This window comes from Mesoplodon densirostris, chromosome 7, assembly GCF_025265405.1.
Source record: "Mesoplodon densirostris isolate mMesDen1 chromosome 7, mMesDen1 primary haplotype, whole genome shotgun sequence".
Classification (NCBI taxonomy): Eukaryota; Metazoa; Chordata; class Mammalia; order Artiodactyla; family Ziphiidae; genus Mesoplodon; species Mesoplodon densirostris.
The window spans coordinates 47,696,798-47,718,264 of NC_082667.1; the positions used below are offsets into that span (position 1 = coordinate 47,696,798).

The following is a 21,467-nucleotide window of genomic DNA, read 5'->3' on the forward strand; positions in this document are numbered from 1 at the left end:
CAAAAGTGCCATATTTTCAATAAACAGCAAATAAGTGGTGCATTGTAGGCACATGTAATTATTATTTTGTCTCCTTATGTACCAGTTGACATAAACCTTACAGCTTTTCATTTTCTTTGGTTTTCAAGGGGTAAGAGTCTAATATGAATGAGCAGTGAACATTTTATTCAAATAAGCTGAGTCAGTTTTCATGATTTCCATCCATCAAATGGAACTTTAAACAGACTTCTCTTACCCTTGCAAATACTTCTGATATACAGAAATGTTGTTTATTTTTGGCTTAGGTCAGTTAATAGTATTTCCTCCCATGAGTTTAGGAGATCTTCTGATCTATTTCCCTCTCTCCAATTTGGTCTTCTTTATTAACTCTTTGTCAGTTTAGGTTGCCATAATTCTAAGGAGATGACTTAGATGCCATTTTGGAATAATGTCACTCCTATGTTAATAGTTTTAAGTTATGTGGACTCTAGCAGTAGAGAGGTTTAGAAACAACATACATTCAAAGAAATCCTCTTAGGTCACTGTCTGGTGCCCCTAAGACAAGATGAAGTAGTGCTTTGAAGGTGACAGGAGTAAGGTTGGCGTAACTTTGTGATGTCATTGATGGGCAGAAGCCCAAGATGGGTTGTGTTAAGCATAAACCCAAGAAGCAGTTATCAAAAGGCACCAGACTCAATGTACAGGACAGGCCCTCTACCTTATGCAGTAGAGAAAGAAGTCCTCTCTTTTAGCCATACTTCACAGAGGCAGCTGAGAATAGCATTATCTTCAGTATAAAATTTTGGAATGCAGCACTATATGTTTATATCCCTATGCATCTGGATTCAGTGGTCTGGCTGTGGTCTAACATTATTCAAAAACAACATACCTTTCTGTACTCAGTTTTATATCTGACATCTCTGTGAAGTCATATTAAGTAGGGCTGAGGTTTCTAAAATGTTTCCATTGCACAGCAATATCAGGAAAATATTCTTTAAGCATGTACCCTCAGTGTATTTATATTTATATATCCCTACAACAATATGTTATGTACATTAAATAACATGTAAAAATAGACATTTTAAAAGGGTAAAAATTAATCGGCAAGTTCTAATGCTTCTAATATCCGACTTTGGTGACCATTTTTATACAGAGCTTGTTTTATCACCAAAAAACATTTTAGTTTAGCATGTTATAGAATGCTTATAATATGTGTAAGTCACTGCTAGTTGCTGAACAAGAGACAGTGAGAATATATTTCTTACATCTGAGGAGCCTAAAGGTGAGTATAATATGGAAGCACAAGTGACTGGTTGATGGTAAAATAAGAACTCTTATAAGAGCAACACAGACAAGACAGAGTGGCTCCTAATATGTAAGACTAGATGAGCATTTGATTGTAGGTGGTAAGGAAGGTTGAACTAATATTTGAGTGACTAACATATGCCAGGGTGCTTTTTGTATATTTTAATCCTCAAGATAGCCATTAACGGGGATGTGGGTATTGGGTCTTGATGTTCTTAACCTCATTTTACAAAAGAGCCAGGATTAGATTCCTTTCTATCTTTCCATAAAACTGTGCTCTCTCTTGGGCTTCCCTGGTGGCACAGTGGTTGAGAGTCCCCCTGCCGATGCAGGGGACACGAGTTCGTGCCCCGGTCCAGGAAGATCCCACATGCCGCAGAGCAGCTAGGCCTGTGAGCCATGGCCGCTGAGCCTGCGCGTCCGGAGCCTGTGCTCCGCAACGGGAGAGGCCACAACAGTGAGAGAGGCCCGCGTACCGCAAAAAAACTGTGCTCTCTCATCCCAGGCAAAGGAAATATACCCATTTTTTCCTAAGATGTTAACTTTGCTTCTTCAACAAAGACAAAATGAGTCTTTACAGCATTGCTATTTGCTATCCAGGCTTTTGGATGCAAATTCAAATGTAAAGATGTGGCAAAGGTGCTTCTTCTCTAAGAATTTTAAGCACAGCCGAGTTTGTCCTTAAATACCCAGTCTTTTATTCTCCCGTAAGCTTTCAGTTGCACTAGGTTCACTTTCTGAGACTGATGCTATTTTCCTGTTCTAACATGAAATCTTCTTTCTTTGGTGTTGAATAGGAGTAGAATGAAGGAGTAACCATTTTTATGTATGGTCTTTAGTGTACTGATAGAATTCTTATTAAAAAATTCCTTTACTCTCCATATGTTTGCTTTTTTATAAAGTTAACTTATGATTTCTGTACTCTTGTCTTTACTATACTAAACACACACTACAGCCCCAAAAAAATCTTTGCTCTGGAGATAAAAACAAAGGTTTTTGGTAACATTAGATTTTTTTTTTTTTTTTCTATTTCAACTTTTTTTTTTTAAAGGTTGATTAGAGTGGCGGGAGGGGGTGAAGGAATGTCAACTGAGAGTTGCCATCATCAATTACATGTACATTTTAGTATTTTTATTTATCTGTGACTCTTCTTTCACTGCTTCTCAGTATTTCATTTTCCTATAAAATGAGAAGACTTTAAGTATGTCTGTATTAGACTAGTGAGACTGACTGCTTTGTTTAAATGGCATATTTAGTTGTGAGGTAGGTCGATTTAATTTGAACAAACTGATAGCTGTACTAATTTTTTAGCTCTGTGGGAATTTTGGTATAGAGAACGTTACTTGAAATAAATGAGTGAAAGTCTTTTTCTTTTGTTTGGCGTGTGTGTGTGTGTGTGTGGGTTGGCATATTTGTAGTAGAATTTTACTGGAATGGTCAGTTACAATTTGTCTTATTACACTGGCTTGTAAAATGTGGTGATTTTGTAATTAATGGTGGTCATTGGATTTTTTCTTTTTTTAAATTCCTTATCCTCCAGTACGTAGCAACCCTACGTGTTCTTTAATCTACTCCCAAGAATTATAAGTAAAGGAGGGTTAACGTGACTTTCTCAGGCTCTTTAAATCCTGCTGCTTCTCACCCACCAGGATCCTGTTGCTCCTTTGTGTACTTTGTTCTTCCTTCTTTCCTTGAGCATTAACTGGGCGACTGCAGTATATTTCCTTTCCTTCTGCTTCCTTATTTACTCGCTGAGCTGACTACCTTCTCACCGGTGCATGATGTGCCTATATTTTGGTACAGGTGCCAGGAAGGGGTGGGGCCAGCTGGTGAAGAGCTGCTCCATGGCCCAGTCCTTGGCACTCTCTGCAGTCAGCCAGTCCAGTCTGGGCCAAGGTTTCATCTGCTTGAAATGGGTGTTGATTATATGAAACTTACTGCAGGGATATTAAGTCTTGTTTTCTCATGTTTTAACTTAGCTACATATTTTTTATAGGTATAAGACATATGTATGTGTTTATTTTGCCAATTTAACAGAATAGTAGAAGTATTAGTTAGAAACTAGCACTTCTTCCCTTAAGGAAAATTGATCCTCTTCAACATTGTTTTTAAGCCTCCAGGACTTTTCTCCAGCAGTATGCTCACATATGGAAAAGAACAGAATTCTGGTGTTCCATTTGACCATATTCTTCAGGGGCATTTTCCCCTGAGACTGTCAGGTCTTCAGACTGCTGCCCTCATGAAAATTTGATTTAAGAAGATGTTTTAGTGTGGGGCTCTCATGGGGGAGTGTTGATTTTGGATGCTTATCTATCTGCAGTAAGCAGCGGGTTTTTGTTGTTGTTGTTTTTTAACTTCAAATGAAAAAGAAAACCTGTTTTGGAGAAAAACCCAGTTAATCTTAAACTCCCTCCAGCTCAGGGATCACTTTACTTAAAATCATTTCACTTCTGAATGGTCATCCTGGTTGGTCTGAAAGGTGAGAAGGAAATGTCTTTCTAATTAAGTTGCACCTTATTCTGTCTCAGCACGTATGATACTTGCATCTCCAAACCCAGACCTGCTGTCCTGTCCTCCCATCTGTAGCTGCTTGTGTAATTCCATCAACTTTTCCATTGTCTCTTCCCATTGTCTTTGAACATTTATTTCTGAGAACAAGGTATGGATTAAGAAAATGACTCAACCACTAATATAACTGAAGATGATTTCTAAACCTGTAAATTAATCTTGGCATCCAAAACAACAAATTGCGTATACTTGTGATGTAATATTTGTTGAAAACTCATTGGCTCTTCATTCTCTATAGTGCTTTTCTTAAGAAAATAAAAAGGTAGAAATGAGATCACTTTGACCCAGCAAAGACAGATTTTGAGCCTTGAAATCCTTTATAGGAATTCGAATGTTGAGGTATGAATTGAAACTATTTCTACTTAGTCTTAACTTTGATTTAATGCTCAGTTGAACATTCCTGTGCTTGCATGTCTCTACAATCTGATGCAGGAGGAGGAAAAAATTAAAAGATTTGTTCCAAACTAAAATGGCTCATATTTGGTTTAAAATACTCTTAAAGTAGGCTCGGTGAAGGAGATACATATATGAAATGAACATCTTGGTACTTTAGGGATACTAAAGACATGTTTTGGAGTTCAACGGTCTGCTTGCCTTACTGTATATTCAAATTAAACAACAGGAGCAAATTCCAAGAATCAAGTGAATGTATTCTAACAGGAAGCTGAACCAAAGATCTTAAGTATTCCATGTATTCAGGGCAGTATGTGGGTAGTTGGACCAGATAACCTCTAAGCTCCTTCTGCCTCCCAGAGTATAAGCATCAGCTGTGGCATGTCCAGATAAACAGGCAGGAGACAACTCCATGTCAAAAAAGTGTGAACACTGAGAACAGGACTTTCCACCTCTTATGAGGAAGGAAGGAAAGGGTATTGCAGCTAGATGTGTTGGGTCTGGACTGAGGTCAGATTTGACACACCGTTTGACAGACAGCCTGGACACAGGAAGCCATTTTCTGTGGCTCACAATTAGGCTGTGGTTCCCGTCTTCCCCTCTCCCACACACACATACAATAAAAGTCTTAACCATGGGTCAGTTTATTTCGACCTTTTCGGGTAAAAGACTTTATTCCTTTGGAGTTCAGAAACAAGAATTTGTTTTCTGAAAAACACATGCCATTGGATACCCTTTAACTCGACGTGTGACTGAAACTTTTGTTTTAATAATTCCACCTTCTGCAAGGGCTGCCATTATATTTATTAAAGATGACAAAACAAAAACCACTTCTTCTTTCATTACATTTTCTGCTTTCATATTCTGTCATTCTGAGATCTTTTTTTCTTTCCCTCTCTCTGTCTTCTTTTCCCCCAGCTGTCGGCAGCATCCAGCCCCTCCAGTCACAGTCCTCACAGAGCTTCAGGAAAGGACCCTTTTGCAGAGCTCTCTTTGGAGGATTTCTTATAAATCACTTTAGGTATTGCTGCTTGTTGGGGGAGATGGGGACTTAAATATCAGTACTTTTAAAAATTACCAAACATTAAGCACAATTTACTCTTCTCCTTTGTTTCTTTAAAGGACTCTAGGTTCCCTCTCTTCCTCCTCCTCCTCTGTTCTTTAGGTGAAGAATAGATCAAGACAGGGCATAAGGACAAAGAACTTTTGGAAAATATCTTTAACATTATTAGAAGACGTGAAATCAAAGGACTATCTCACATATATACGTATAAGCATCCACTGTGCACAGCAGATGGATGAGCTCAAACACCACCCGTTAAAAACTGGGTGTTTTATTTAGTCTTAAAAGATTTATAGAGAACAACACAATTTTACACACTGGATTCAAGCTTTATTAGGAGCATCTTTAGTTTTAATATAATGGCCAGGATTCATTGTGAAGAATTCATTTTAACAATTTCTTTAAAGGGTTATAGTTTTATGTATGCCTTTTTCATTTTAAAATAGTATTTTCCAAAAATACAGGTTATATATTTTTTTTAATTAAAGGCAAGTGAATGCTTAGTGCCCGTTTTGATAGAAAGATTCTGCTTTTGATCCACACTGCCTCTTTTCCTGGAAGACAATGTCATTTGTTCTTCTTGATGCCGTAGCCCCCTTCTGGATCTTTGAGAGTTTGTACTCTTCTGATTTGACAACAGTTTATTAGCACATCTATTTCAGTAATGTCTTTGGATGAGCAGTTTAAAGGATAAAGATACCATGAGTGAAATATCTGAGTGACTAGTTGACACCCTATTGAAAAGTATTCTTTTGTAGATCTTTCAGATTTTGATTTATATTAGAAATTTTTAGTAAACATAATATTACTGTTTCCTTAATTATCTCTGATTTTACTATAATATTTGGAAATAATATTTCAGATTTTGCTTGTTGCCTAAAGGAGATTTTTGTGTGGAATATTTGTGTTCATGGAGAGATTTTCTGAACTTGTCATGGAAAAATCATTCGTTCATCTTCTTTCTTCCCATATCCCTTGATTTTTTAGTAATTAGATATTTGGAAGTTCCTGTAATTACGCTTCAAATATTGAGTTCTGGCTCATGATAAACTGATAATACTGACTTCATTTTGTAATCAGGGTTTGTGATAAGTATGCCATGAACACTTCCAGGCAAGTTGAATAGTAAGAGGCACAAAGCATTTTTACTTATGAGAAGATATCCTACAATGCCGTGAATTAACTTACACTCTTTTTTTCCCCCCCCCCAGATACAGTTTATGTAACTAGATGGAAGAGAATGGAATTATTCCAAAAAGACAAGTGCTCAAGCAGCAAATACTTACTTCCAGCAAAATCCAAACTGCTGTCTCTTAAACTCTCATTAGAATGCTACAGTAACCCAGTGAAGGCCCATGAAGGAAATTGGGACTAGTCTATAGGAGAACGTATCAATACAGTTTATAAAGCCAAGAATTGCCATGAATTCAGACTGTCTTTTTGGTGACTAATTCTTCAGTTCTTTCATCTCCTATTAATACCCATAATCAGTAACCTACCAAGAAAAGCCCTTATTTGGAAAGAGTGAAATTTGTATTTGGAAAAGCTGCCTGGAGAGAAGAGCTGTGTCCTTTACTGTAATGCAACAGGACTCTTCTGGGGGGATCAAATCATAATTCTTCCTTATGCAGTATCTTTCTTTTCTCCAGTCCTCACAGATACAGAAACAGTAACTAAAATTAACTTTTCTTTTTTAAAAATTATGTATTCAGTTTGCAGTAGACATTCCTTAAGTATTTGTATTTATTTATGATTATCAATTTACATAACATTAATATTGTATCAAACCTCCTTATGAAAATGAGTATGGATGTACACAGTATGTTTGATTTTTATCCATAAGAATGAATCTGATTCAGAATGCTTTTCAGCTGACATACAGAGCACTAAATATTTTAAGGCAAGTCCATAGGTCTGAATCGCTTAAGAATTCTCAGTTTCTATGGGATTTAGGGAAGCATTATAAATGCATTAATCCTTATAGTCAATTCTGTGCCTAGGATTTTGCAAGGGAACAGTTCACAGAACTGGGGAAAGCACTACATTTTAAATTCAGCATTAGTGCATTGGGAAGGAACTTTACTGCTTTGTGCTTGGCATGTCATTATTTTCCATTTGACATTAGGGCCTTTCCAAAATGAATGTGAGGAATTGCTTTCACTTCAAGACTTTCCTTCTTTTCAGTAAAACTCTAGGAGGTGTTATGGGGGGAGGGGAGGGGACAAAATCCTTGAACCTTTTATTTGGCTCATGCCATGTTATGATCATGTACCTTTTAAATAAGGGGAAATAGTATCTTTAATGTCTAGCCAAGAGTTTAGTTAATGAAGAATTAAGCTGCACTGTTGATCGGTGCTTTGTGTAAATACATCTTAACATTTGGGTTGAGAGGGGCCTTAAGAAGGACAGTTTGTTGTAGGAAAGCAATTCTGTACATGAGTTAAGCATACTTGTTGCATTGTCTCTGCAGATTCTATTTTTGTTTACAATATTAAAATGTATGTTAGCAAAAATGGGTGGATTTTCAAATAAAATGCAGCTTCCACAAAACTTTTGTTATGGTATTCTGGTCTGAGGCACATTTACTTTTTTCCTCTTTTCTTTATCATTGGTATTATTATTTTTTGCTAATAAAAGTATACCCAAGTGATTATATTTGATGATTTAATAAAATGTAAAATTTATTTCTCTTTTAACTTAACTTCCAAAAAGCTTGATCTTGGTACTTTTGTTACCTTCTAGACACTGATAAACTGAACTACTTATTAAAACTGTTCATTTTTGTCTTTTGATCAGATGCCTTCGGTCAGGTAAGTTTAAGGGAGAAAATGCTTTGAATTTGATATATTGATGCATGTGATTATGTCTGCCAAAGAAACCTCTGACTGTATCATGTTTCATGTTGAATAGTAAGTAGGATTCAGAGTACATGATAGAGGGACTAAAAGCTTTGCATTGATAAATGTCTGCATACTATTTGCCGTGGTTGGAAAACATAGTCTTTAACCAATATACTTTGTTAATTTTACCACTTTTAAAGTTTCACTATTATTAAACCATTTTCATACAGACTGGAAAATGTACTTTTGTAAGTTAACTTCCTTAACATCATCACAGATTTTGATTTGTCTCTCCTGGTGGTGTTTGACTGGATGTTATATTTGAGGTCTATGGCTTGTTCCTTTTATACTACATTTTTTTTCAACATATTCAAGTTTGTGAAATCCTTCATAAACATTTCCATCTTATTGTTCAAACTTTTGGGCTTGTTGGGTTAGTATTATCCACATTTTACCCATTTTACAGATTGGAATAAGGAACTTGCTCAGGTTGACAAGCTAACAGACATTGGAGTCAGGTCTTTGTTTCATGGTCCATTGTTCTGTCTGTGCATAAACTGAAAAGGGAATTATTTCCCTCTGTGGTCTAGCCTGATGACCACTCTCTATTCTCAGATGGCCTTCTCCTATGAAGCATACTTCCCACCTCCTGCTCTGATGTCCAGACATCATTGACAGGGAAAAACACAAAACACATGAGCACGTTAACTTTAATCAAAATGTAACAAGTGAAGTAAGTCAGCTGTTGAATACATTAAAAAATACATAACTAAATCAGGTTATAAACCTGTATATGCCCCCACCATCTTACTACCCAGCTAACAAGTTGGTAGTGGCTGCAGAAAGAGATTGAGATTGTTAGCAGAGGGCAGCTAACCCATCCCAGATCATTTGCAAAATTTTTTCTTTTAACATCTCATTATTACTGTTCATTATATTTTTAAGATATACTTTTCTTAACCATTGACTGTGAGAGTCCATATTTAGGAAGAGGCCTTATGTTAGAGCAGGAATCTTTTACTTCTCCACGAGCCAACAAAACATTACCCCTGGAAAGCAGGCCTTTATGGGATAAGTTTCTCCTTGAACTAAAGTAATTCCAAGGCTCTTCTCCTGTTTATTGTCACTAATAAATATGTTTCCAAATTCTTGAGAATTCAGAGTACTGATGTAAATGCTTATTCTCCAGCACTCCATGGAGAAAAACAGAATCTCTCTATTCAGGGGAGGGTGGCTCCTGTGTGTTCAGCAGTGGCTAGCTCACAGTATCTGGAAAGGCCACAGCATTCAGCCAGGTGAACTTAATCTATCTTATCCTCGAGAAAAGATGGCTCCACAGCTTCCATCAGTGGCCTTTGCATCTAGCTTAGATCTTTGTTCTGTCACATTTGCTACCTTCCATGGGTCTGACTACACCTAGAATTCTGCAGTCTGAATAGGCTCTGAATGGAAAGGCTGCAGTATCATCTTCCATGCAGTCTCTCTCAGAAAACCTCAAGCTGATTCCTTGCTTTTACTAAGAAGTGGCATTCTATTTAGTGTGTCACCAACCAGAAATGTTTTCTAAGTCTCTAGCTAGTATTTTAGTCTAATTTTGCCATAGGCACTTAGGAAATGTCCCCTTTGTTACTGATGTAGCATGCAGGTGTAGTTTTTATGCTGTATGAAACTACCCACATTGTCAAAAGTTAGGGTCTTTCTGTGGTGGTACTATTGGGGCAGACCATTCTGAGGCAGAGTAGGTTACGCTGGGTTTAGGCATACACCTAGGAACGAAAAGGAGAAAGCTTTGTGGAAACTTCACTTCCTAATAAGTTCTCATTCCAAAGAGCTTTTCCTTTATCTGCTACAAAAGCTAATTCCAAAGTTGGTTTTGAAATAAAAGTCTCTGTGTGAGAATCACCTGGGGAGCTAAACCTCAACCTGTCGGAGCCTTCTGCAGTCAGGCGCCTGCCCGTCTGCCTTGATCCTGGGCACTTGGCAGCTGTCCTGTACTCTTGATAAATAAGCACTGGGTTATTGTGACCTTGGCTTGGAGTGGAGGCAAAGAAATATCAGAAGAGAAGTAAGCAGCCCCCGCTCTCCTTCACGAACCTGGACTCCGGAGTCTGCACTGATGTGCAGAACTTGCAGCTGATTTGCTTGACGTCTCAAGAACACTCCAAATAGAAGCATCAAGCACGCTGCACTGGCACTGCCGTCTAGTTCAGTGGCGTCCTAAAAGGCAGTGAAATCTGCGTTTCTCTCATCATTTTTGTCCTGAAGTAAGGTAGCAGCTGAAAGCTCTTCACTTCTGTGTGATTACTCATTGATGGCAGATGTCACGTACCTGGAGGAGGTAGAGGCACTGCTGTAGGAGAGGAAAGACTCGGGGAGAGATCCCAAGGAGCCCAGCCAGCAGTCTTCAGAGGCAGGTGCAGGAATGGCCGCGCCAGTGTTTGCTGCTCATAACAGCTATTGCCAGGAGCTGACCTTTTGACAACTATATTGAAATGTAGAATTTGGAATTCATGGTGGACAGAATTTGCATCACTATGGGTCCAAAGTACAAATCAAGGAATGACAGTTTGCTTCATCCGATAAAGGTACGATAAACTGGTGTCATATTGATTTAAAAGGAAGACGAACGAAATAGCATAATGTGAAATGATAGAAAATACATATTGTAGTCTCTGTCCCTGGTTCCTGGCACAGAGCTCCTAAAACCCCTATTATTTCCTAAGTGATAGGCGAGCACTAAGAGCATCTTTTGTTCTAATAGTTGGCCTTTGACCCTAGTCCCTGACACAAAGTTTATAAATCCCTTGGAATTTCCTGGGTGATAGGAGTGTTTTTTGTTCTAATGGGGCGACTCAATAGGTTCCTGGATAGCTTCAGGATGGGGGCCGGTCAGAAAGACCAAGAGATGATTAGAAGCTTGGAACTTTCAGCTGCAGCCTCATCCTCCAGGAAGGGGGAGGGGGCTAGAGACAGTTAATGATCAGTTGTGCCCTTGTGAATGAAGCCTCCATAAAAATACTAGTATTAAGGAGTTTAGAGAGCTTCCAGGTTGTGAACATATCCATGTGCCAGGAGGGTGGTGCACCCCAACTGCATGGGGACAGAAGCTCCTGCATTCGGGACTCTTCCAGACTTTGCCCTATGTGTCTCTTTATCTGGCTGGCTATCTGTATCCTTTATCATATCCTTTATTATACAGTAAACTGGTAAAGTTTAAGTGTTTTCCTGGATTCTGTGAGCCATTCTAGCAAATTATCAAAACCAAGAAGGGGGTCGGTCGCAGGGGCCCTGATTTATAGCTGATCAGTCAGGAGTACAGGTGACAACCTGGACTTGTAATTGGCCTCTGAAGTCGGGTAGGGGGAGGCAATCTTGTGGGACTGAGCCCGTAACCTATGGGGTTTGTGCTAAAATAGGTGTGGAAAACCCACACATCTGGTGTATATTGTAAGTGTGAGTAAAGGAGAAACACAAGTGTTTTTCTCATACAAATAATAAACCTACTAACTGAGGTGTTTCTGTGATTGAGATGGCATTTCAAAAGAGTATTTATATAAGCCAGTTTGCTAGCATCGTATATCTATTTGGGGAAGGGGGGTGGAATTCCCTCCAACATAATACCAACATAAATTCCAAGTGAGTTAAGTATAAATGTAAGGAACTATAAAGATGAAGGAAAAAACAGGTGACTATCTCAGTCAAATAGAAAAAGGGGAAGGATATGATTAAAAAAACAGTTCACCAAAGATGAAATACTAATGACCAATGAAAAGAGTTTAGTAGTAACTGAAAAATTCAAATGAAAACAACAGTGCTTTCCAAGTGTAAGGCTGTTCTGAGTGGTTTTGGACAGATTGTTCATTTAATCAAGTCTGTGAAGGAGGCACCTTTTGTTATACCTATTTTATAGATAAGGGTACAGGCCTAGCGGCTGGGGTAAGTCACTGTGTGATCCTTAACCACTAAGTGGTTGAGCTGCAGTCCTGAGCCCCTATGGTCTGGCTCCAGGTCTGCCATAACCACTGTGCTGTATACTGTTATGGAGGATGCCATTTTGCCTGTCAAACGGCATCTGTATCTATAACAGCATGGGCAAGAGTACACAGAGTTTGACTGCTAATCTAAAGCTGAAGTGAGTATAAACCAGTACAGCTTTTTTTTTTTTTTTTTTTTTGGTGATATGTTAGAAGACTTGAGAGCTCTTACCCTTCACCCAGCAATTATACTTATAGAAAATGTACCCAGGTGAATAACCTGGGTGTCAGGTTTTAGCTAGGGGACTTCAATTGCTGTATAGCACATAAGTTTAAAAATAGGAATTGTTCATATCAGAGACTAAGAGGTCAGATTAATGGAATGCATTCCTCCCTGAAGCCACGCCCGCCCCATCCCTGCAACACAAAGCAGCGTGAGTTTCATGGATTAGTTTACATCAGCAGATAGTAGACAATTAGAGACTCAGATCTTTACTGTTATCATTCCAGATTAGAAGCCAGTGTACACTACCCCAAGCTCTGCCAGTTCCCAAGCCAACCAAAGGTAAGATATGTTTTCAACCCTCTGGGAAGGGTTGGTCTGCTGACAATGAGGTGGAGGAAAGGAGTCTCCACTGAAGACAGGAGGAATACTGGTCTGAAGTGCTTAGAACAAGATTCCCTGCTGGTTACCCAGTAGAGAAGAGGGACTCCCACTCATCGGCAGGAGTTCTACTTTCATATGAAATTTAGAAGGTAAGTGGAACTCCCCAGGAAACTTGTCCTGTATTATGGGAAACTACAGGACCCACAGGCATTTTTATTTTCACAATTAACAAGCAGCTTCTCAGGCATAGTTTCTTAATCGCAAGCCTTACCATACATGTTTCACGAAGTTTCCACACTTGACAATTTTCTCCTCAATTTGTAGCTTCCAGAGAAGGGTGGGGATTATCCATCACATGCTGGATTCATCTGTCTGGTTGGCTCCAGCCCCTCCCCTTCAGTCCTGCACTTTAACTGCTGGAATCCTTCATTGTACTTGTGTGGCTCAGTGCTCATCAAGTATTCAAGGTCTACAACAATTTCAGCCTTTCTCATACCTCCATTCTAGGTACTTCTGCTCAGGCATTTTCTCTTCACTGAATAGAACTCGAGTTTTCTGCCCCTTTGCATCTATATGTTTAACCTATTTTCACTGTACAAATCCTATCACTCCTGGGAGGGAAAACTAGCAACTCATAATTTTTAGGGGCACTGTAAATTAGTCCTTTCAGAAAGCCATAAAAATATTTGTATCCTTTGCCCTGTTATCCCACTTCTGGAAATCTAAAGAAATTAACCCAAAGTATGGAAATATGTGGAAGAATACATCACAGTGATCAAGATTACCAAAGGAACAACTGTGTGGAGTAAGGATAAGTTCAGTGATGAGTCCCAGAGAATATTTCCATTAAAGGGTAGTAAAGAATTAATGGAGACCAGGAAAGAACAGTCAACTAGAGAATAACCAATAAAGAGATGTCGAGGACATAGTTGAAGTCAGGAATAGTCAACTCAAGTGAAATAAAGCCTCAAACTTGCCCATTGGACCGAGCAGGTAGGAATTTAAACCCTACCCCTAGCTATACCCAGGCTTTGCAGGGACAGAAGACAGATTACATGGAATCCAGGAGGTGGGAAGAATGTAGAGGTATCAAGAAGCTTGGTTATGAACTTAAAAAGGTAAAGGACAATAAGCAGAGGGCATACAGGCCAAGGAAGAGTTTTCTTTAAGATGAAAGTAAATTTACTTTGTTCATCCACTTGACACTTTGAGAGCCTTCTATGAGCCAGTAGTTTTAGGTGTGAGAAACAAGGGTTTTGTGGACTGTGACAGGGCACCAAGCTCAGCACATGAGTCTCCTCCCGGCTCTCGGGAGAGGGATGCTATTTATTCAGTTTGGGAGAGGAGGGAAAGTATTTCTGACCCTGATGCCAACAGCTTGGGTGGCTATCAAAGCAGGATCACGAGGGATGTAGGGGAGCAGTGCTAATCTGCACAGCCTCCACCTGGCCACTCTCACCCCCTGCTGCCACTGCTTCCTGCCCATCATTTGAATAAACGTGTTTCTACAGAAAAAAAAAAAGTTTTGCTTTTATGGAGTGTATTTTCTTGTGAGAATAGTCAATGGACAAATATTTCTTGACATGATGAGTACTCTGAAAAAAAGGGTGAAGAGATAGACTGATATGATCAGAGTATGGTGCTACTTTCTATAAGTTATCAAGGAGACCTCTGATGAGATGACATTTGAGCAAAGACAAATGAAGTGAGGAAGCAAGATGGTAAGATGTGACTGGCTGCCCTCTCCACATACACAGGCAGAGGAAAGACCAAAGATCCTAAAGGAGACTATGCTTGGCTTCTCTGAGCGGCATCAAGGATACCAGGAAGGCTTGAGCAGAGTGGGTGAGAGGGAGCTTGGTGGGAGCAGAGATCAGGGAGGTGGCAGTGGGCCAGGGCTTTCTAGGTCATGCTGAGGTTTGGATTTCATTCTGAGCTGGGATGCCACTGCACACGTTGAGCAGAGGATTCTTTAAGAACTTTTGTTGTCAAAAAGGTCACTGTGGCTATTGTACTGAGAGACAAAAGAAGGAAATGGCAAATCAGTCAGGAGACAATTTGAATAGTCCTTAAGTATGAGCAAAACGTAGGCCCTGTGAGGAGTAGCTGGAAGAGCTGACCAAAGATAAGACACAAACAGTAGAAGGAGCATTTACTGAAGGTTGACCAAGGTGACAGGAGACTTCTGAACTCCCCTCATCCCACAGGCACACTGAATGTACAGCTACATGTGGAGCAATTACCTCTATAGGAAATGTAGTCATAGCTGAGCAACCCTTACACATCAAGTGAATGAGAACACAAATACCTGTGTCAAAACACGTAGGTAAGTCTGAGACACACTTTCACCATAAACTCCACCCCAGCACAGCACCAAACAATTGGGAGGGAACATCCAATTCCAGCTTTTCCCTGAGGAGTGAAGGGTTTGGATCCCACATTTAGCACCTCAACTTTTAAGACTCCCACACAAGGGATGGGCCCCCAAAACACCAACAAGGCTTGCATTTATAAGAACCACAGCACTGGCTATTTATGAGATGGCTTCACTGGTGAATTCTATCAAACATATAATGAATTAATACCAACACTTCTCAAACTCTTCCAAAAAATAAAAGAGAATACTTCCAAACTTTTTTTGAGGCCATCTTTATCCTGATAATAAAACTGGGCAAGGTCACTACAACAAAAGTAGAAGCCAATATGCCTGATGAACATAGATGTAAAACTTCAACAGAATATTAGCTAATCAAATTTAAACAACTGTGGGTCATGTAGTACTGTAGTATATATTGACTGAAAAAATATACATATAAATGTTTTCCAGTGGTCAACTGTACTTAGGAATATATTTAACCAAGTAGGTCAAAGGTCTATACACTGAAAACTATAAGACACTGATGAAATAAATTGAAGAAGACATAAATGGAAAGCTGTTCTGTGCTCATGCATTAGAAGAATTAATATTGTTAAAATGTCCACACTACCCAAAGCACTCTACAGATTCCATGCTAGCTAGCCCTATCCAATAGCATTTTTCACAGAAATAGAAAAAGAACAGTCCTAAAATTTGTATGGAATCACAAAAGACGCTGAATAGTCAAAGCAATCTTAAGAAAGAGCAACAAAGCTGGAGGTATCATGCTTCCTGATTTCAAACTACATTACAAAGCTATAGTCATCAAAACAGTATGGTATTAGCATAAAAACAGACACATAGATCAGTGGAACAGAATATAGAGCCCAGAAACAAACCCCGGCATATATGGTCAACTTTCAATATAGGAGCAGAAAATATACAATGGGGAAAGGATAGTCTCTTCAATACTTGATGTGAGGAAAACTGGATTGCCACATGCAAAAGAATAAAAGTGGACCCCTGTCTTACACCATATACAAAAATCAACTCAAAGGCTTAAATGTAAGACCTGAGCCTGGAAAACCTCTAGAAGAAAACATAGGGGGTAATCTCACTACTGGTCTTGGCAATTATTTTTTGGATTTGACACCAAAAGCAAAAATAAAAAAGTGGGATTACATCAACTAAAAAGCTTTTGTGCAGCAAAAGAAACTAAACAAAATTCAACAAAAAGAAAAGGCAGCTTAATGAACAAGAGAAGGTATTTGCAAATGATACATCTGATAAGGGGTTAATATCCAAAATATATAAAGAATTCATAAACTCAACATAAAAAAAACCAGTTTAATAATGGGCAGAAGACCTGAATAATTATTTTTCCAAAGAAGAAATACAGATGGCCAACAGGTACATGAAAAGGTACTCGGCATCACTAATCATCAGGGAAATGAAACTCAAAACCACAGTGAGATATCACCTCACACCTGTGAGGCTATTAGGATGGCTATTATCAACAAGACAGGAGATGACAAATACTGGTGAGGATTTGGAGAGAAGAAACCCTAGTGCACTGTTGATTGGAATGTAAGCTAGTACAGCCACTATGGAAAACAGTATGGGAGTTCCTCAAGAAGTTAAAAATAGAACATGATCCAGCAATCCTATTACTGGGTGTACATCCAAAGGAAACAGCACCGTTATCTCAAAGCGACAGCTGTACTCTCATCTTCACTGCAGCATTATTCACTACAGCCAAGGTATGGAAACAACCTAAGTGTCTGTTAACAGATGAACTGATAAAAAAATTGTGATAAGTATACACACACGATGAAATATTCCATCTTTAAAAACAAAGAAATCCTGTCATTTGTGACAAAATAGATGAAACTGTAAGGCATTATGCTAAGTGAAATAAGCCAGAAAAAGCAAAACAATTACTGTATGCTATCACTTATATGTGGAATTAAAACATAAATAAATAGGAAAAAGTAGAAAATTGGTTTCCAGGGGCTGGAGGGTGGGGGAAATAGGGAGAGGTTAGTAAAAGGGTACAAAGTTTTAGTTATAAAAAGAATAAGTTCTGAGGATCTAATGAATAGCATGGTAACTATAGTTGATAACACTATATTGTGTAATTGAAATTTACCAAGAAAGTAAAATTTAAATGTTCTCACCCTGCCCCCCACCAAAGGTAAGAATGTGAGGTGATGGATGTGTTAACTTTACGGCAGGAATACTTTCACAATGTATACATGTATCAAATCACATTATACACTGTAAATACCTGAAAATTTTGTCAATTATATCTTAATAGAGCTGAAATAAAGGATGTACTAACAGCATTAATTACTTAGAGTAGAAGGAGTTAAGGAAGTTTAAAAAAAGAGTAGATAGGCTGAAAAATCAGCGGGAGGAAGGGGAAAGCTGAGTGGTCTGGAGTGGAGGTGAGATGCGCTGGGAGGTGGAAGAAAGGCAAATGGAGAGCCTGGTATACAGGTGTATATGGAGGACAATGTGCAGAAAATGCTCTTTATTTTGAAGAGCATTCTCTTTCCCTTCTGAAAGCATTTCCATCATTGAGGAAAGCACCTGCTTCTTGATGAGAAAATGCAGCATAGCTGTAACAGTGTGGACTCTGCAGCCTTGCTATGGGTTTAAACCCTAGTTTGGGCAAGTTACATACTCTCCCTGTGCCTCAGTTTCATCTATAAAATGGTATAATAGTTCCTACCTCATAGGGCCAATGTAGTCAATGAATTAATAAATGGAAGCATTTTAAAACAGCCTGGCACATGATAGAAGTTCAATACATAGTTACTGTTCTTACTGGAATGTGGAATAGCTTGTGGTTAAGAGCCTAGATTCTGGAGATAAAACACCTGTGTTCAAATCCTGACTCTTACTAGCTGGAAGACTTTGGGACAGTTACTAAATTTCCCTCTGCCTGTTTCTTTATCTGTGAAATGAGAATGATTAGAGACCCTACCTCATAGGATTATAAGAAGGATCAACTAGGTTAATGTAAGTAAAGTGCGTTTAATAAGTGCATTTAAGTGTTTGCCATTAGTAGTATTACTAAAGAACCTTTGAAAATATCAGTCTTTGGATTTATCCAACCTGCTCTGTTTGCATAGTTGATGTCAGTGCAGTGCTGGTGGAGGTTCCATGAGCTGCTTCCAAAGCAGAACCCCGAGCCCCTGACTCCACATGACCTCAAGCAGGAGTCCTGGGTGCTGAGGCAGCTTCAGCAATACTGTCGTTTGGTGTGACAGAACACTGTTTTGAAAACAGCAAGCCCAACAAATCTAAGTATACTTAGGCCGGCGGTTTTAGATGCCCTCAGATAAAGCAGAATACTTTCTAAAGTAGTTTGAGCCCTTTTTAAAATTTATAACAGAGAATAGATACTTACCGCAAAGACTTATTTAGGGTCCTGGAGACTACATTTTACTATTGAAAACATTGACTTCAGTGAGATTAGTATTCATGTCAGTCTCTGTTTTAGGATTAGGTTTGGCTGTGTGTAACAGAAAGTTCACACTAACAATGATTCAAACAAGACAGAAGTTTATTTTCTTTCGTGAAAGTCTGAGTGGGCACGGCAGCTTTGCAAGATTGTTAGGTGTCTGTTTTAGGTGTTGGGTGTCTTGCTGTTCCACGGGCCTTAAGGTGTTCCTCTTGTCACACAGTCCACTGTGGCTGAGCAGCAGAACTACATTCCAAGCAACAGGATGAAAGAAGGGGGGAGAAGGGGAGGGAAAGGGATGACCCAGAAATTGTGCACAACATTTATTCACCTTCCATTGGCCAGAACTTTGTCACGTGGCTGCAAGGGAAGCTGGGAAACAGAGACTTTAATTGGGTTGACCGTATTCTCAACTCAACAACCAAATGAATGTATTATTATTGAAACGGGAAGAATAGATTTGAAGGAAAACTAGCAGCCGCTATCGTAGTCATACATTTTTTATTAAAAGAATTGCTAATTTCTTGAAACTTTTCTGCTCAATGACCTCAACACCCTACCATGTCACATATTGTAACTTGAGATCTGAGATATCCTAAAAAAGAATTATAGTTTATAGTTTTAGAATTTAAATATTTCAAAGGAATTAAATGCAAAAAAAGTTAAAAGCTTATAAAAGGAAAAATAAAAAAATCCAAACTGTCAGTGTTCGGCAAGTGTTACGAGCATGTTGGAAATGTGTACCTTCTCACGAGGTTTTAGGCCCTGCTGTATTCCAAGTTGACGTTTTTACATAAATAGCGCAAAAGCCACAGAAGACACTTTTTAAGTGGCTAGGAGAAAATGACCCATGCAAAATGAAATGTAGCAGTCAAAGAACATCAAAGATCTGAAGTTAATTGCACACTTGCACCAGAACCTCAAGTGAGGCCAGAGCCCACCATCCCTCTGATTTGGTGTCTGAGGGCTTTAAAGATAAAAATGCTTCGCTGGCCTCTGTCAGGCAGAGGGGAATCCAACAGAGTTAATTTTCATTCCTCTTCAGAGGAGGAAAATGTTGCAAGGCCTAGCATATTTTTATAGCTGAGACTATACAAAAAGATGGCCCTAACCCAAGAAGGCGAGAGGTCAGTGAGTTGAGCAAAAGATTTGAGGAAGGAAATGCTGACAAAACCTTTTACTAAGAATCTTTGAGTATATCTGCCTCTGCAGTCCTTTCAAACTCTTGCTGGCTGGAAATCTGAAAACATTTCCATGTGAAGAATCTTTTAAAAGTATCTTGATGTTTTTTAGCACTTACGTAGATCATAAGAACAGAATGACCTAAAACATAACCAATCTAAAGAGTCATGGTCAAAAAAGCAGCCTTTCTGGAAACTTGAGCCTCACAAAGTCACAGGAGTAGGAAATGGAAATACTTAATCAAGTTAAAGTCACTAATATTTAGAAAGCCTCCGCTGCTTGAGGGCACAGTTCCTTGTGTCTAGTGCAAAAACCAGTTTTATTCCAAGAAAAATACAGAGAACTGTTGTGCTGAGATCTAGTAAAACAAGCAAGGATCAAGCAGGCCTTTAACAAACAGCCCTTTATTGCCACAAAAATCCCCTTGGTCTCCCTGACCCTGAATCACTCCAGTGTCTGACTCTAGGATTCAGAAAGAAACAAAATTGTTACCACTGACCCACAGTGCAGAGTGCCCTTCCTCCACTGCACTCTTAAGAATTTTGGAACTGGGTTTACTACTTGTCCCTACAGATCCAGGGCAGGGCTTCTTAGAGTCCTCACACCAGTAGGTGGCTGAGCCCTCTTTCCAGCCACCCTGAAACCAATTCCCCCCTAGAAATGAGTTCCTCTGCTGAGTTTCTGACTACCCTCTCTATCCAAAACTATATTCCTTGTTCTCCAGCTGTTCTCCCTCAAGATTGAGGAGTATCAAAGAAAAGGGGAGATTGTAATTGATCAGGATCCTATGGTGCCTTCCCAGGACAGACCCTTCCTGTGTTCTCCGCCTGCATCTTGTTTGTAGAAAAACTTTAGCCCCCTAGGCCCTCCCAGAGTCCCAAAGAGCAAATTTAATCAGAGAAATGAGAAAATGCAGAAAGAAAAACAAGCAAGACAAAATAAAAACAGTTTAGCCATAAAACAGTCCAGGACCTTTAGTTCCTCTTCAAGGGCTGTGGATAATATTCTGAGCCATGTCCTTGAGCTGTTCTGCAGATACTGAAACCCCCACCAGGTAGAGGAAGTTAACTGCATTTTGACCCCCAGCACATAGACCCCAGACTGGTTGGAACCAGAAGGTTGATGATGTTGACTCCCAGTTACCTCACCACCAACCAATCAGAAGAATGTCCACAAGCTGATCACACACCTGCAACCCTCTCCCTCACCCTCTCTTTGAAAACCGTTCCCTGAAAGCCATCAGGGAATTTGGGTCTTTAGAGCATTAACGGCCCATACTCCTTGCTTGGCCCTACAATAAATGCTGCACTTCTCTTCACCACAACCTAGTGTCAGTAGATTGCCTTTACTGCACACAGGTGAGCAGACCCAAATTTGGTTCAGTAACAACCCCAGGACAGAGTGAGCCCCCTGATACAAGCACGCAGGGCCCAGCTGCCATCAGAGCTTTTTTGGCGCCTCACTGCATGTGATGGATCAGACACGGGCACACTCTGTGCACCTTTGAGTGAATGTACTGTAAAGACAAGCAGAAGTCTTAGGCCTTTCTCCCAGAGATTGCTGTTAAATGTCAATTATCATTTCAGCTGCCATGTATTGCATATCTACTGTGTGCAGGTTACATGCAGTCTCTAATCCTTGAAACAATCTTGCAATACAGGAATTAGGTCCATGTAATACTGAGGAGAATAGGCTTGAAAGAGGTGAAGTGACTGCCCAAGATTCAAGGCA

At 39.3% G+C, this 21,467-nt stretch overlaps 1 protein-coding gene across 9 annotated transcripts in view; it reads left to right on the forward strand.

Moving 5' to 3' along the window:
- PICALM (phosphatidylinositol binding clathrin assembly protein) overlaps positions 1-7,265 on the forward strand; it is a 102,056-nt gene extending 94,791 nt beyond the window's left edge. For 8 of the 9 annotated variants that reach the window (XM_060102745.1, XM_060102741.1, XM_060102744.1 and 5 more), the window contains 2 exons: positions 5,164-5,266; positions 6,520-7,265. In XM_060102745.1, coding sequence (XP_059958728.1) covers positions 5,164-5,256 — 93 coding nt within the window. In that variant the 3' untranslated portion in view covers positions 5,257-5,266; positions 6,520-7,265. The remainder of the gene's footprint in view (positions 1-5,163; positions 5,267-6,519) is intronic. The other variant, XM_060102746.1, reaches the window with a different exon arrangement.
- The last annotated feature ends 14,202 nt before the right edge of the window (positions 7,266-21,467 follow it).